This window comes from Abramis brama, assembly GCF_963993115.1.
Source record: "Abramis brama genome assembly, chromosome: 5".
Classification (NCBI taxonomy): Eukaryota; Metazoa; Chordata; class Actinopteri; order Cypriniformes; family Leuciscidae; genus Abramis; species Abramis brama.
Window position 1 is genome coordinate 13,006,754 of NC_139967.1, and position 18,773 is coordinate 13,025,526.

The following is an 18,773-nucleotide window of genomic DNA, read 5'->3' on the forward strand; positions in this document are numbered from 1 at the left end:
AAGCATAAAGAATTAATAGAGTAATCTTACTGCGAGGCAGAGAGAGAGGGAGGGTGCGAGGAAGCGAGAGAGGGAGGAAGGAAGAGAGGTCATTTTATTCTAATTTGTACCTCTGACAATTTCCTGTCAGAGGATAAAGCAACACAAATAAATAAATAATCGAATATGAAAAAAATAAATACATTAAAGAACGGAACAAATAGAAGTGTATTTCTGTCTGAATGTGAAATGAAGGCTGGTTCCACTGCTATTAAATGAGAAGATGAAAAGAGAGAGAAAGAAAAAAGTGATTTTTTTCTATCTCCGTGTTTTCTGTATTCATGTCATTATGAGTCATAATTCAATACAGAGGGGAGGTGTCACTGTGGTGTGGGGGGCATGACTACGTGGACAGCATATAGATTTACATTCACTCTGCAAAAAAATGTGTGCGTGTGTGTGTGAGTGTGTGTGTGTGCATGTGTGTGTGTTGTAAAGTAAAGTCACTCTGGCAGAACAACTGCTCTGTTAGTATTGTATAGTGAAAAATAATTGATATTAAAGTTGCATATAACACACACACATCTGCGAGTGCTTTAGAGGTTCAGTGACTTGACACATACAGAGACACACACACACACACACACACACACACACACGTGTTGTGGAATGACGGTGTTGGTAAGACATTAGAGTGCCTGCTTTGAGACTTGAAAGCCCAATGCATTTACACACTGCCGTTTTAAGGATTGACTGTTACATGAGCTGTCACAAGAAACACACACTCACACACAAACACAAAAGTGCGGTGAACGACTGTTCCCTCATGCTCAATTTGAGCTGCAGACATATAGTTTTTCAATTCCTCCAGACATTCATTGAATTAATTGTATTATTGCTTGATAATTGTACATCCTGCTTTCACCGCCTCGTGTCTGTCTCAATTCCGTCACCTTTGACTTTCATTATAATCTCATTTTACCTTTTCAAGACTCTGTAAATTAAAAACCTTTAGCATGATAATGAATTTACTGCGACTGTGTAATCTGCAGTCTGCCGTCATTTGAAGATGAACAAACTGCGGCATTTATCAGCTACGGAGCCGTGACACAGGCTGAACTGTAAATGCGGGAGTCTGCGCTGAGACAAGGAACCTCGTGGCTCCCGACAGGAAAAGACTCTTTTAGCACCTGCGATGGCTGCTATTCTCAAGAGATTGGGAACCTGTGGTGCTGTGAGCTCTGAAAAAGCCGTCTCGAATCTATAAGGCAAACTGACGTGAGTGGATGGCATGAAATGCAGGCAGACTGCTGAGAAGCCATCGGGTGCTTATAGTATATTAGCATTAGTCTTACTGTGGTGTTCCTCTCAGGAAGCGGTTTGGAAAAAAGTGACAGTTGTAGTAGAGGAAAATCAGACAATCCAGCAGAATATAAAAATTTAAAAAAATATGTATGCATGGTTTTCTCGGTTATTATTTTTTAGAGAGGGGGAGCCTTTTTTTACTCTGCGTTCGCATGGTTATCTACACCGCATGAGAAACTGTGTAATTGGCTTCATGAGCTCTCGGTATGAACGGTTACGGCGCATTGCACTGACAGCGTCAATAGAGAAGCTTGATATTAAAAAAACTCTGAATTGACCCAGGATTTTGAGACGTTAGTTTCATTCTCCTACTTGATTGCACACACACCAATGTGGTCTGGCTTTAATGCGCCTGTCCAGCCTTTGTAATTAATTTTAATTTGCATCTATTGGATCAGGAGAAATTAATTAGATCTCTCTGAATGCAAAGATGGTAATCATACCACATCCATCTTTCAGTGTGAGAGCCAGAGAGCATGTTCGCTGTCCACTCAGAAGGAAGCCAAACATGATTCACTGAAAAGATTTTTTGAGGCCAATGTGAGTCTAGATGAAAAAAGTTTTGTGATGGTTCTTATAATTCAAATTGACAGTGCTTTCTTAAGGGGCCATATCATGTAGCATTTTTGTGCTTTTATAACATTAGTCAAGGTTTCCTTTTTCACTGCATTTAGTTTAGCAATTGCAAATCAGTTACAAATGGATAACCTCTTTATATGCAAAATCAGTAACTTGTGGGTTCCAGTTTTGCGGTCTGGTCTAATATAGTTGACACTGATCTATCCTTTAATAACAGCCTTTTTGGTTTAATAATAAACCAGTAGAAATTGGTAGAAAGTACTGAATGAGTACACTGTGCGCAAGAGCTGTGAAATAATCCCTCCCTTCCAGCAACCTGTCACTACCAAGATCGCAGCTATTAGCAAACCACAAAGATCTAATGATCCAATCAATTCTTGATGGGCAAAATCAAGTCCTACTCTACATTTTTTTTCTTTCATTTTAGAAATCTGTTTTTCCTGTCTTGAATAGGCTTGGTTACTTTTTGATAGGCTATTAATAGTATTCGTAACAACCTTATTTACAGCTAAAATAATATACTGTGATATATACTAAATAAATGTATTTGTGACGTGACATACGGTTTTGGCCATATCCTATCCCACAGCCCTACATGCAGAAATGTGCAGCTTAAATTATTAAACAGATAGTTCACCCAAAAATGAAAATTCTGTTACCTTGTATTCTGTTACCTGAAAATTACCTGATTTAACTCCAAATCTGTATCACTTTCCGGTAACACTTTATTTTACAGTGTCCTTATTACATATGTTACATGTACTTACTGTAATAATAACAGTAAATTATGCATAATAACATGCAACTAACCCTAAACCAAACTCTAACCCTAGCCCTAATTATAGTAAGTACATGCTGTTAATTAATATCACTGTATATTATATTACATTGTAACAAGGACACCTTACAAGCCAGTGTTGGCTAAATCTGGCACATTTTACGTATTGTTATTCATTATTAATGTGTACTGTCCCTGATTAAATATATAACAAACCAAAAAAAGAATAAAAATAAATAAATAAAGTGTAACCCACTTTCCTTTTTATGAGAAAAACAGCAGAAAATATTTGAAGAACGTTGGGCTCCAAAAACATTGGAATTTATTGACTTTCATTGTATATCTAATTTTTTTTAAATATCTTTTATGTTCCAGAGAAGAAAGTCAGTCATACGCACTCTGAAAAACAGTGTGTAATACAGCCCAATGTACTGTTAATATGAAGGAATTTTCTGTAAAGATTTTTCACGTGTTTTACCCATATTCTGAATTACGTTTTGCATTGTTTGTGTTTTAAGTTTGAAGGAAATCTCCGTAAATGTAACGGAAAAAGCTAGTTATATTAAGCTGGGACATTATGCTTTTTTTCCTGTGCAGGTTTAGAAACCTGAGTAAATGATGACAACTTTTAATTTTAGGTAAACTAAGATTAGTAATATAAAAGGAAACCATGTTAAACACAAACTTCAGTCACTCTTTCCTAACATTGGTAAAGATACACAGACTAATAAGAGTGTATCTGCACAGTAGGCTACATCAAACACTTTCATTTCAAAACATGTTTTCAATGATGTGACAATTATTTAGCACTTAACTAATTGATATAATGCTGTTTTAGTGTTATCATACTGTCGCCGCTCACATTTGAATTTATATTCTCGGCAGGCACTTTCTTATCAAAGCGACTTTGATAAGACAGTGCATACATTATGTGCATGGAAGAGAGATGCTAAGCAAAAAAAGCAGATAGCGGATCCAAGTCAAGTACTACAGTTGAAGACAAAACCACTACAAGCACCAACACGGGTGTAAGAGGATGTTCGTGGAGGAAGGAGTGTGGAGAAAGGAGCGGGAGCTCTTTATGTGGAGAGTAGAAAGCACTACACGACCAGATATACCAAATCATCACCAAGACGATGGTCTGCAATGGTACAGCAGGGGTCAATCAAATACAACCCTATGTAAGTGTGTTTAACAATAACATAACCTTAATGTGAGTGTGTGAGTACATGTGTGAGATTATGGAGTGTAGTTTACACACCAAAGTAGTTATTAGTGCGGCACATAAATATTGCATCACTGAATATCGTAGTGAAAGTGGTGTGTGTGTGTGTGTGTGTGTGTGTGCAGCAAGACTGGGAAGTCTGTTTAACTGCGTGTGTATCTCCCTCTGCGGCAGCTCTCATTAAAATTGTAAAGTCATACACTGATGAGGGCACTTTAGAGTAACCCACACACACACACACACACACACGCACACGCATAAGAATGAAATATTATTGAACATCATCATTATCACCACACCACAATCTGGTTGACCTACAAAAAAATATATAATAATACAATGTCTAATAATATAAAATAATCTTGTACCATTCTCTGGCTCAGACTTGCGCTCTTGTTCCGTATCAGTGAGGGACAGAACCGAGTTCGCTCGGCTCGACAGGCAGGAACTGTGCTCTGACTTCACTTCCTGCATCCACAACCGCAGGGCGTGGTCAGGGGAGGCGCCGCCCTCGGATTCAGGATCGGAGGGAACACTTGCAGACACGCCTCCCGGGTAAGCAAGCTCCTGATTGGCTGCGTGAAGCTCTGTCTGGAAATCAGGGAACACAGTCTGGGAGGGGTCCGAGAAATCTGGGAGAAACAAAAAAATAGAGAGTGAATGAATGTAATATATTTCACAAATCAAAGTTTTAGTACACGGACACACTCCCACAGGCTTGTGGATTAGAGTTCAGCGCTGGAGCTGTGTACTGACTGCTGAGATTTCTGGAGCCTGGCTCAGAAACAATTTTGTTCTCTTTTCAGAGATGGAGAATGGCTTATAAAACCCCAAATAAATATTTAACAGAAAAGAATTCTGCTTTTAACTGCACAAAATGTGAAAACCATTTAAATTCCCCCAAGAATGAGCATGTAAGAGACATATGGACTCACATATGCACACTCAGATACACACATGCACTCTCTTCCACAGAAACACTGCTTGTGTGTGTGTGTGTGTGTGTGTGTGTGTGTGTTTTTGTTTATATTACATTGTGGGAACCAAATGGCCCCACAAGGATAGTAAAACCTGAGATCACCTCCATTGTGGGGACCAGCCAGCGGTCCCCATGAGGGAAATGGGTTAATAAACATACTAAATGATATTTTTTTGAAAATGTAAAAATGCAGAAAGTTTTCTGTGATGGGTAGGTTTAGGGGTAGGGTTAGTGTAAGGGGACAGAATATACAGTTTGTACTGTATAAAAACCATTACGTCTATGGAGAGTCCCCACAAAGATATGTGCGCCTGTTTGTGTGTGTGTGTTTGTGTGTGTGTGTTCACGTGTGTGTGCGTACTAAGCACTACTTTTCTCTGTCATTTCTACTTTTACTTCAGCGCTGACAACTCATTTTAGAATACACACACACACACACACACACACACACACACCACACCACATTCTCTCAAGATTCAAGTAGATTTATTGGCATGGTAAAAAAAAAACTCAGTAAAAACAGCAATATTGTGAAAAATTATGGCTTAATATATTTAAACATTTATTTTCAACATCATTACTCCAGTCTTCAGTGTCACATGATCCTTCAGAAATCATTCTAATATGCTCAATTGGTGGAAACATTTTTTACAAGGAAAAATATATTGTCCAAGACCGTGTCTGATAATTAACAAATACTACAGGTTCTCCAGAAAGGGTGTAAAATGCAAACAGTTATTAATGGATCCATCCTCATGAAAGAACCTGATAAAATTCTACATCCAGGCACTCGCATAGATTTTAGTAAATATGATTAAAAAAATTCAGGATTATTTAATTAATAGAATGTTCCAAAGAACGCCATTTATTTAAAATAGAAATCCTTCGTAACATTATAAGTGTATAAGTGTTTACTGTCAGTTTTGATCAATTCAATGCATCTTTGCTGAACAAAAATATTAATTTATTTTAAAAAAACTTCCTGACCTCAAACTTTGTAACAGTAGTGTATATTCATACTAGGGATGTGTGTCACAACTAATTTCATTAAAGGGAAAGTTCACCCAAAAATCATAATCATTTACTCATCCTCATGTTGTTCCAAACCTGTATGAATTTCTTTCTTCTGTTGAACACAAAATAAGATATTTTGAACAGTGTTGGTAACCAGACAGTTGACGGCACCCATTGACTTCCATAGTATTTTTTTTTTCCTACTATGGAAGTCAATGGGTGCCGTCAACTGTCTGGTTACCAACACTGTTCAAAATTTCTTCTTTTGTGTTCAACAGAAGAAAGAAATTCCTACAGGTTTTGTAACAACTTTAGGGTAAGTAATGACCAAATTTTAATTTTTGGGTGAACTATCCCTTTAACGTTTAAACGGAAATTTTGAAAGGGTCTAACAAACCCACAGAGGGCGATTTTAAATAGTCTACTTAATATATGAATCAAACAGTCAAATCTAATTCTTAATGCAGCTAAAAGATATATACAATGTGCTTGCCTTGCATTATGATCATCGTACAATCAACTGAATTATCATTATCAACTGAATCAATAGGCAGTGAGGGACCAATAAGTACAAACTCAACAGCCTATTAAAACACAGAATTCCTCAAATTACAGTTAGCCAATATAAATCTGCACGCCAAGGTATTGTTCGTTACAACCCCTTGCACATCGGGTTTGAACATGCATCTTGTTTGTGAAAAGTACCTGTACACATGACAGGCAGCAAAATCCCAAGAAAAGCTTGACGTGTACTAGCAACTACATTATTTAAGGGTAGTATATTTATTAGGATATTGATTTAGGCTAAAGTAGGATCTGTAATTGTAAAGTTTTGATTCATGTTTCCCCTTTAAATCCATATAAAATTTTACATCAGGAGTCCTAATTGTTATATGCCAATTTGCAATATGACATGACACAGCCTGCACAAAAGCGTTTACTCAAAATACTCCCTTCACCTTGCTGTCTTCCAGGTGGTTGTTTCTCTCTGCCTGCCTGCAAGTGACATGGAGAAAACGAACGCATGCAAGATCTGGGATCAAATTAAATGATTTTGTTTTCCACTCCAGATATACAATACAAGAATGTGTTATTTTAAACTGTAACATTAACATGACAGTAATTTAGATTTAGCCTTTGTAAAAATACAGCAAAACATAAATGTGCAAAAAAAGATTTTATGTAAATAACTATTTCTGCAATATCAACTAGCAAATGTTGACTACCATTGACTGGTCTTTTTTAGAACTTTGCGTTGTGAGCAAGCATATCTACTGTACATAGCAGGCTACTGTCTCTTTCTCCAATATCTTTTCATCTCATGTTGCCTCTTCTTATTTAATTAAATCTATTTTCTTATTCCAACCTCGTCTTATCCCTTCTTCTCATCTCAACTCATCTCTTGCCCTCATATCTTCTCATCTCTCCTCTTCTCTTCATTTGTTGAAGTAAAGGTGATGGGCTCTTGATGGGCTTTCCCGGAAGTGTGTAGCACTAAGTGTGTGTGTGTGCAGAAGAAGTGTGATTTTTCAGACCTCTGTGTGTGTGTGTGTGTGTGTGTGTGTGTGTGTGTGTGTGTGTGTGTGTGATGAGCAAGATCTTTACTCAAGTGTCCTTAAGAATCCTCTCCTCTACCTCTCTGACTCCTGTCTCTGTGGCGACCCCTCTCACTGCTCTCCCTGCTCTAATCATCTCAGTACTAATTGCCCACGATGCAGTTCTCCGTCCTTCACTGAGAACATGACCCCCTGCTACTCAGCCTGACCCACACACACACACACACACTTGTCCACAAGCAGACATGGATGGAAAAAGCTAGGCTAAGAGGAGTGGGTGAAAGACCTCTCTTTACCTCTCTCTCTCCATTTCTCCCCCTTTCTCTCTCTCTGTCTCCATTTCCATCTCTCTTTATTTGTGAAGCTGTTTCCGTGGTAACTGGAACAGAATGTTTTGTTCTGCATGTAGCATTTGAATAATTTCATAGAGGAAGCAAAAAGCCTCACTGTAACCTGCTCAACCTCCAATGAAGATATCTATCTATCTATCTATCTATCTATCTATCTATCTATCTATCTATCTATCTATCTATCTATCTATCTATCTGTCTATCTGTCTGTCTGTCTGTCTATCTATCTATCTATCTATCTATCCTGTTGTTGATTCCATACAGGTGAGAAATAAAATTCAGCACTCAAGATAGATTTAAAAATGATGTTTGAAAAAGCTCAACACTCCTTGAATTACAGCTAAATGGTTGCTTGCTCTAACATTAGAGGTCTGGCACCGACCAAGGATTTTCCTAGTCGGCCGTTTAAGCCATTTAATGATTAGTTGAACGTTTTTGATATTAATTTAAATACTTAAATATATACTGGGCTAAGCGAATGGCCATGTAAAGTGGCTAACATTTCAAATGATAAGATGTTTGAGAATGATAGGCAAACATTTGGATTTCCTGCCCAACATAATTACCATAAAGGCCAGCAGTGTTAATGATCTGTCCTATGGAGATTTTTCTTTCTGCGACAAATACAAATTTGGTTGACCGGATTCTCAACTAATAGGGGGAAGCCCTAATTTGCAGCATTTCAACTATCCACATATCCGTAGATTTTTTTTTTTTTTTTTAAATATGGACATGAAGCTGTGAGAAATCTTCTGTGGAAAGTTGAGTTAATAATTTGTTATGCAAAAAGAAACCCACAGAGGCCATGTGTTATTATTTTTCTGTCTATTATTTATTTTTCGAGACAAAAAAAAGTAATATGAATGCCATCTAGATAACATCATTTATTATTAATTATTAATTATATATTATTCAATCATACATATTTAATGATTTATATAATACATATTTATGTATAAATATGTAATCATTCTTTTTTTCTTTTCTTTTTTATTAATGTAATTTTGATTTATAATATATATATATACTATATATATACACTCTACATGTTTCTGTTCAGGTGACCAAAAGGTCCAACCAAACTAAGTTCTACTCAGCAAGAATAAAAATGAAAGGGAACATTGCCTGTGTGTGTCTTAGTTATAGGGAATCCTTTAATTAATGGAAATAGTTCACCCTTGGGACTCAGACAAGCAAAAATGAATCCATGAATGTAGAATATCAAAGACAGAAGAATAACGGGTGAAATAAATTATATTATTAAAATTATTAAAAAATGTATATTGTATTCATTATTCAAAAGTAAAACACACATCCCATTATTATTTAATGACAATAGTGTTTGATGTTTGGTGTGTGTGTGTGTGTCTGTTGATGGCTCATTTCAATTTACAGTGAGTTTTCAAAGAATTCTGTTCCTTACTAAAGAATCATACCATATAATCACTTTCATTAACGCAACTATCAAAACAACAAACAAAACAGCTTGCCTATGATCTCCTTTAGAAAATGCAGCCTTTCATCCAATGTCAGATGTTTATGATAACAGCTCCAGTGTCCCGCTAAATGTAGAGGGATATTAATTATGTGTCATCATTTAAAGCTGTCTCTCTCTCTTGTGCAAACACATGCAGGCATGCACATATCCTTGTGGAAATTTCATTTGACATCCATTACTTGTTATATAAGTTGGTCATAATATATGAATGAATCTGCTGTGCATTTTAAATTAAACTATATACTGCAACAACTCTATCACTACTGGTTTTTAAAATCAAAACAAGACATTATTTAGTCTCTATTTTTATGTGTTATTGTGTGCATTATTTTGGTCTGGTTCTCAAGGGAGCACCTGGACATGCTGCTTGTTACTCACACTTTACACGGCACACTTATCCTACAAGCTGTCGTCATCATCAAACATGACGATGATGTTTTTATTTTATTTTATTAACATTAATGACACAGAAAACAGCAGGAATATTAGGCTGCGGTCATTTTAAGACCGAATGCACGGGCCGAATATACTGACACACATCCGGTTCCTTTCTCAACTGTTTACTTATGACATAACCGAGAGAATACTTGCCAAGACGGGTATTTTGTCATAATTTTGAGTGTGTGTCCATTCAAGCACAAGTAAATGCGAAAGATAAATCAATTCGATGTTCGAGCGCTTTCTGAAACACACCCCTCTCTCTCTCTCTCTCTCTCTCTCTCTCTGTGTCCGCACGCTTCGGGTGCGTGAGGCTGTGCGCACAGATAACTTGCGAGTCCCGATTTTCGCCTCTTCTTCCGCGTTTAAAATCGCTTGAATGTGTAAATTGGCAAGACAAAACATGTCCAAATGATAAACTCTATGATAAAATCTATGACGGTTAAACTTAGCAGTTAATCCGCAAATCAAATGCATGCCGAACCTGATAATAATAAGATATGTTTCTTGAGCACTAAATAAGCATATTAAAATGATTTCTGAAGGATAACGTGACACTGGAAATTGGAGTAATAGCTGCTGAGAGTTCAGCTTTGCTATGACAGAAATAAATTAAAATTTAAAATATATTAAAATATAAAAGTTATTTTAAATTGTAATATTTCATAATATTACTGTTTAGCTGTATTTTGATCACATAAATGCAACTTTGGTGAGCATAAGAGACTTCTTCCAAAAAAAAAATATTTTAAAAATCTTACCAACCCCAAACAGTAGTGCATATGAATTTCTTTAAATTTCAATTGATTTTCATTCTACTTTACACTCAAAATTGAATTGTAAAAGAGTTTACAATTTAATTTAAAAGGTATTCTATTCTGAATGGCACACAACCCTGATACACACACACACACACACAAACAGAAAGCCTCACCATTCTGGGGATGCTCCAAGGGTTTCCTGCGGACTTTGTGGCTGTTGTAGGTGAATCTGCGGTCAGGCTCATAATCGGGGCGGGTGTGCGCCTCTCTGTAGTGTTTGTGATGAAGGTTTGTACCATCCTCTTCATCAGATGAGCTGGAGTAACTGAGCTCCAGGCCGGGGTGGGGTCGGGCCAGAGATTGGTAAAGCTTCTCGTCCATCTCTGCTCTCACAATATCACACACTCAGAAATCTCAAAAACTCACTCAAAGCACCCTACACACACAAAGAAAAAAAACAAAGAAGAGAAGAGGCGATGAAACAGAAAACAAACAACAGCAGTTCAAATGTACTCTAAACTTTCATTTCACTGGTGCAATTTTTTGTAAAGCGACACATGATACAGCTTGAGAACAAACGGCTGCTCTGTAGAAATATATTTAAAGAGGCATGAAGGACAAAACAAAACAAACACTATCCAAAACCACCCCCATGTTTTAGCCAAACATTCATCGACCACCAAGAAAAGAGAGATGGTCTCAGAGGACAAATGAAAGAGAAGAGGGAGAGATAGATGGAGGGTGAGATGAAAAGATAAAGAGATGCTTAGATAGAGGAAAAGAGAGGAGATAAAAAGGGTGAAAGACTGGGGGGAAAAAGAAACAAACTCAAAACAAGAGAGAGTTATACAACTGCCCGGTAATGAAGGCAATTAAATCATGGAATTAACGTACCTCACTATACAGCACACCAGTCAATACTTCAAAATAATTCATTAGGATAAATTTATTTTGTGTTGTAGTTAACCGAATCAATCTTACATTCTAAATTAGCTCAAATTTAGCTCCAAGTAATATTGATAATCCAATATTGTAGAGCTGTAACAAACTACTGATATTGAAAATAATAATAATGTCATTAATAATAATAATTGATAATCAATAATGAAAATAACTGACGCTATTTAAACTGACACTATTTAACTGAAATTGTACATGTAACACAGCTAATTAATTATATGTTTTTATGAGAACAGTAATGGGATTCTAACATTACAATTTATAGGAAAATATGGCTGCATGATTCTGGGGAAAAAATATATAACTGCGATTACGATTGAAAAAAACTCTAGGTTTGTTGTGCTTGCTCGTAGGGCTCCACAATTTGGACAAAAATGTTGTGATTATAAAAAAAATATTAATAAGTTTAGATGGTTGGCGCATGTTTCGTTTTTAAATGCACGTCATAAACGATACAAACTCAGAGCAGATGCAGAGATGGAGTTTGTTTCCTCAATGTCAAAGAGCGCTGCATGTTTCAGAGTGAAATGTGGATTTCAATGTTTTGGAGCAGCTCTGTTCACAGTAAATGCAGCTCCAAAACATTGAAATCACTGGATCATCAGCTGCTCGCATCTGTGCCACATTTCACTCTGAAACATGCGGCGCTTAACTGTGGACAAACAGTCAGTATGTTACAGACCTCCTTTACCCTGACCCAAGAACACAGACAACAAAATGAAAAAAAATTGTTAAGTGCCTAGTATTAAACATGTTGAAGTTAACGTTAATTTTAAACACACATTTTTCTGACTGCATCCAACCCCAACTGCATCCGTAGATCTTCATGAGAAGGGATTAGTGGGAAACTAATATTGGAGTCAGACAAGATTGTGCTTGAATTGCCCTGCATATATCTTATTCAGTGCTCTAGCATTCTCAATGTGAGACACAATCTCTTTCTCTTTCTCTCTCACTCTCCAGAGAGTGTGGCTCCCTTTCAGCTTTCACTTCCCAAATCTAAACGCTGACCATGACCTTTCCATGACCTTTGAGCCTGAAAAGAACATTCAGCGTTCAACAGAGGAGCGCGCAGGTAGGGGAGGGCCACTGAAAAACAAGATGCAGTTAGACAGGGAGAAAGAGAAAGGAGAGGCACAGCTGAAAGGAGACAGATGAAAAGGAGAGGTGGAACGGATGAACACTGGATGAAAGAGAACCGATAGACCATATGGGGTAGAAGAGGAGTCAAACGAAGATGAAGACGGGGACAGGATAGGAACAGAAGCATGGCTGAAAAATGAAAGCGGGAAGGATGAGAATGGACAGATGAAGAAATGAAGAAGGATAGAAGGAGCTTGCAAAATGACCAGACAGGTTAAAGACTTTCTGGGAAGCATACAAGAGGGAGACAGACAGAGAAAGAAAGTCACTCTCATCCTGACATTGATGAAATAGAAGTTAAATATTACCATCAAATGCTCGTTAGTGTGTATACTCTGTATTGCTTTTGTAATGGGTTACTAATTGGCTGATGCGGAAATGCGCGGCATGACTAAGTGATGTGGGAGGGGTATGCGAGTTAAATCCCTGTCAGTCTCTGGCAGGCTGCCTGCTGATTGGATGTCGTGCCAGAGCGAGTGCCAATTGAAGGCGGCGGTGACTTTGTAGACTGGAGGCAGCATCTTTGCACGCAAACACAATTAATACTCTGTTAGTTAATAGTGGCTGTGGTGAAAGCTCCCTTTATCTGTCTCTCTCGCTCTGCTCTCATGAGACTGTAGCCAAGTAGCAGAGGAAGCCAATCAAACACTATTATTACCATTTTTGATCAAAACGGGACTCACTGTAACACGTAAAGTGGGTTAAAGGCCAAAAAAAAAAAAAAAAAGAGACGTAGACACACACGCACACTTGAAGCAGACAGATGGGGAGGGTTCTTATGGGAGTGCTGAATAAGTCTTTGTAATCAGATGATTATGATGATTACAGTGTTGGAGAACAAACTGCAGAGAGGGGACACAAACATGGGCACGAACCCAGGCATGTACACACAATGGACCACTTGCACTGAGCTTCGTGACGCACTTCCGTTTGGAAATAGTACGTCTCACTTATTTCCGGTTATGTTTACTTTCAATGTACTGTGGTCAATGAGTTGAACAAACGCCACTTAAAATGAGTGTCCGCAATAAGATTTAAAAATTTGGCAATTTTTACTGTGTGCAGAATTTTCCAAACTTATCGGAACATGAAGTTTTAATCCAACCCAAGCCGATCTGAGAAAGCAGCAGGTGTTAAAAATACGCCATTATTTCACCACAGGATGTCAGTGTTCGGCTAAACTAATGACCGCGACGCTGGAGCATATGAGAACAGATGAATAACATCAGTACGAACCACAAACATTTATTTATTTGGATTAAATATTTTAATCATTCTGTGTCATTTTTCACTATTTACATGTTTATGCCCAAAATGCTATAATATTCAAAGTAGTTGACTGTCATTCTCCTCTACGCTGTGTACGTTATTGATTAAATAGCCTATAGCCTATTTAACATCATTGCAGGCACCTCGCGAGCATTCAATCATTCAACTATTTTAAAAGACTGGAATAAACACCAGCGCACACAAGCAATCCTTTTAATAGTCAATTTCATTTAAAAATGGAAACCCAACAGGTATGAAATGTCAGAAAGAGAAAAAAAAAACTGATAATGAGAAGAAAAGCATATAGAACTGCTGCAGCTTAGTGGACAAATATATTTAGCCTATTTATTATTCAGAATGCACAGTTGGAAAGAAAATATTTATAGGAACATTTCAGCAGGCTCAAGATAATTAATACAGAGATCATTATTCATTGTTTTAATCAATTGGCAGCCATAAAACATAGTGATAATCTGCATTCTCATACATGTAGGTGTGCTGAACGCTCTAACCGGAAACTCCCGATTATGTACTAACTAGAACGCGGAAGTAGTGCAAGTAGTCCATTGTGTTCCTAATAGGTTGGTTTCACGTGACGTCACGCTGCTGCTTCGCGAGAGCGCGAAATTCAGATGGAGGGCAGGAAGTGAAATAGCTGAGGATCTTCCGTCTGAAAAATGCCCATGTTTTGTGTAGTTTACGGCTGCTCCAATCGTCCCAACCGGGAAAAGGGAAAGGGGTTTTATAGAGTACCAAATATTGTCATTCATAAAGGTGCCCTCCATCTAAAATCGCGCCGCCTTCGCGCGTCATCATAATCACGTGACTGAAACCCAGCTATTGGGTTTGTGCTCAAGACTACACTGCAAGCACTGAATCAGAATATTAGAATGATTTCTTAATGATCATGTGACACTGAAGACTGGAATAATGGCTGCTGAAAATTCAGCTTTGCCATGGCAATATATACCATCAGGAATAGTCTGGATCATGAAAAGTGGGTGGTCCGTACCTGAATGGAACCAAACCTGAATGAGAGTTTGCATTTCCTCTCTTAAAAACGCACCCAGACCCACTTGGACTGTGAAGGTTAAGTCCCATTGAACTGTCAAGAGCATATTTCATACTCTAATGGGGTATATTCTAATATTCTAATGGTAACACTATAAGTTTTCCTATGGCATCAGGCTTTAGTTCTTAGCTTGTGGTATAAATGCTTATATATTTGACACTCAGGGTGGCCAAAGTAACTCAGTCTGGATTGATTTTCATACTCCTGCTGTTGATACACAACCGCGCATCTCTGTATCACCCAGTCATTTTAGCCATGTAGTCAAGATCAGTTTATGTGTTGATGTTTCGACAGCTCAATGTAGAGATGGATCAATGTATGGACAGTATTAACACTCTGTGTCACTGAACTTTCCCAAACTAAACAAAGAGAAAATCAAAGGGCTCTTAGTCAGGGATAAAGGGCGGTGAGTGAAACTGTCTACAATGCGAAAATCCTCTCTTGAATACTAAGTCTCACGTTAAAATCCTCTATGTATCGTTGTGCACGAATTTGAATTTTAAGGTCCACATCAGGCAGTCCACTTAAACTGCTTTTTATCAGCTAAGAAACATAGTCCACGAGCAGATGCTGAGAGATTGATGCATGTCTGGACTGCTGCAATGCTTTCCCTGTCTGCTCTTCCCGAGAACGCCCGGCTAGACTACAAATTAATGCTGCAGCACGAGTGCTGACAGAGAGCAGAATGAAAGCACACATTACGCATGTCTTAAAGTCCCTTCATTGGCCTCTCGTAAATTTTAGGATTGATTTCAAATTTTCTGTTACCGGTGTACAGATCCCTTAATGGGTTTGCACCTAAATCCATTTCTAATAAGCTTGTGAGGATCGTTTCAAACGGGTCTCTTTGGTCTCCTAACACTGGCGTCCCAGCAGTCAGTAGTAAAACTCAATGCTCTCCAATGCCTGTTAAAAGAAATCGCACTCTTGATGAGTTTAAACAAAGCATTAATATTTTTAGCACATTTGATCACTTTTCATTATTCATATGGCAGATTTATTTATTTGTAAACTTTATTTTATGCATTTATTACATATGCTTTAATTGCTGTGCTATTTATTTATAATTTAATGTAATATTTTCTTTGATCTATGTGCATTGACTTTTTAAACTTTATTCTTTAACTGCACTATTAGTTGCATAATTTCCTGTGTTTAATTATGCACCAACCCTGCATTTAATCTTTCATGTTTGCCAACCGACACATTAATCTCCTTGTATTGCATAATTTACACAAAATATGGTTTACAACTAAAGTCTGAATTAAAGGTGATAATTTAGGGTTATGCACCATTCAAGTGCCATATGCATATGACACAGACACGCTAATATGAATGGTTTAAAAAAATATTTGCTTCTAAATATTGTCAACAATAACATTAGCATGATTTGACTGCTGGGAACCGTACAATATTACAGGCAGCCTGTAGAGACATATCATATTTTCTCTCTCACACACACAAACTGTATCTACACACAGTGGATAATATTCATTCATCCATCTTCAGATTATCAGTGCAGACTTCCTGCGCTGATTCTCTCTAAAATAGTCACACATACACACACACACACACAGCACGAGTTGACGTTCCCTCATCCATCTCTCTCTATTGCCAGAGTCACTTCCTGCACTGAACGATTCTCTCCCACACACACAAACACACGCAAATTCTTCTGAGGAGAATCAGATCTGCAGTAAGAGAAAGCTCTTGCCCTGAGCAACTGCACAAACGTGTCAAAGTCCTGATACTGCCTAAAATAAAAGCTGACAGCAAACACACACACACACACACACACACAGACATAAACACAGTCCGTAAACATGAAAGTCAAGCGCAGGTCAGCTAAGAATATTTCTTGCTGGTGGCATTTCTCTGCGCTCCCAAAAAGGTAAACACACACACAAACACACACTTTCTACATAAACCTGAAGCTAGTTAGACATCTTTGGGGGTCATATCTGACAAAGATCATCGCCATGGAGACCCAGGCTGGAGGAGGGGTTAAGGAAACCCCTTAACTGTTAAAAGGACAAAGACAAAGATATCGCTTTCCTCAGCGGACATTCAAAAAGACTGACCTGAAGAATATGAGCTAGTGGCAGGTAATGCACTCGCTTAGTCAACCTCTCTCTCTCATTATACGGTACTCTACTATCCATTATAAAATAAACTTCAATGAAACGACTCAACGTTCCTTCGTTGCTAGTTCTAAAGTCACGTTTTAGAATTAGTAACAGAGGTTTGGGCTCAACTGTTAAACTGTCAACTTGAGATTTGAGATTTGAATCCGTGGCAGAAGGAAGTAGTTCCGCACAGAAGAGTTTTTTTTAAGACACTCCGTTGTTGTTTCTCATTACACACTTGTGCTGTGGAACTGTTGTATAAACGCATTTTCACACTCGTAGCTGTGCGATATGGCTCTTTATCAGCATGGCTGTGATTGCCTGCAGAATAGTATTCGTGTGCTGTAAGACACAACTCTCTTGCTTCGAATGGGTGTGCACACAAATCTTCTCACACAGCGTACGAGTACTGAATTGAGTTCTCTTTCACGTGTTCTTGTGCTTGAATGTTTAAATTGGCAAGGCTTAAAAACATATGCAAAGGATAAACTTTCATGACGATGCAGCACTGGCCTGATCGAAACAGTGACAGTTTGTTAACTCTTTGCCATCGCACAGTCCTATGTTGTAGCTTGTTCATAGGGTATTGAATAGTTTGGAGAAATGTGATAAGATTTTATTTAAAGGTCCCATATTGTCAAAACTGAAATTTCCTGGCTTTTTTCATGATAACAGAGGTCTAGGGGCTATGTAACTACCATATAAGTTTCAAAACAGTCAATCCACAGACAAATGCACACAGCCTGCATAAAGTAGCTGTGCCTTTTCACGAGCCGTTGTGACTTCCGTAAAAATGTGACGTCAGAACTACTCAGTCACCACCCCGAGCACTGCCCCTCGGGGCACTGTCCCTCCCTCCTTTTGCTCAACCCCAGACAACATCGCATCCATGCCGTTGCTGATCAACAAAAACACGGACAATTGTCGAGAAAATGCTGTTCAGATGATGGATGTCAGGAAACTACATCATTGCACAGGCTTCCGAACAACATTAATATAAGAGACCAGTGGCAATTTATGTGGAAATACCACAGCAATTTAGTTTGACCTAAACCGTCTGTTCTGCACATTTCACAAGTGACTGCTTCGTCAATCACGCACAGTTCAATGCCGGTTTTAGTCTGAGTCCGGCTCGAACATATAAGGCCAGATAATGTTTCCCTCACCAATGTCCATCTTTCCGGGTGTTTTATTTACCTTACTTGTGAGCATCACCAAGCTACAGTAGGCTACAGCATACATGACCCTAGTTACCTTTGGTTGGGCTAGCCGTGCGTCACATTTACATTTACATTTATGCATTTGGCAGACGCTTTTATCCAAAGCGACTTACATTGCATTTCAAAGTACACATTTACATTATTTTTTCATTTACACATTTATCAGTTCTTGCTTTCCCTGGGAATCGAACCCATGACCTTGGCGTGCAAGCGCCAGCGCTCTACTGTTTGAGCTACAGGAAAGCCAGGAAAGTGTCACTCAGAAAACAACAGGCCAATCAGAAGAGAGGCTCATGAATATTATTTAGACAGGCCAAAATCGACCTGTTCTTAGCAGAGCTCCTGAGAAAGGAGCTGTAAAAATATATTGAGATGGTTTTTGGTACTTACTGTATACCATATATATATATAAATATATTTTTTCGCCTGGAAGGCTCTATAGAAGTCTGGCACCCTATTGA

General features: G+C 38.0%; 1 protein-coding gene across 2 annotated transcripts in view; it reads right to left on the bottom strand.

Annotated features, from left to right (window-relative positions):
- The window catches only part of tenm1 (teneurin transmembrane protein 1), a 155,502-nt gene that overhangs the window by 110,581 nt on the left and 26,148 nt on the right, over positions 1-18,773 (bottom strand). For both annotated transcript variants that reach the window (XR_014606269.1, XM_084114746.1), the window contains exons 2-3: positions 10,696-10,958; positions 4,295-4,558 (exon numbers count right to left, since the gene is read on the bottom strand). Coding sequence is in view for 1 of the 2 variants with exons in the window: in XM_084114746.1 (XP_083970872.1) it covers positions 4,295-4,558; positions 10,696-10,903 (472 nt within the window). In the remaining variant the exon portion in view is untranslated. The remainder of the gene's footprint in view (positions 1-4,294; positions 4,559-10,695; positions 10,959-18,773) is intronic.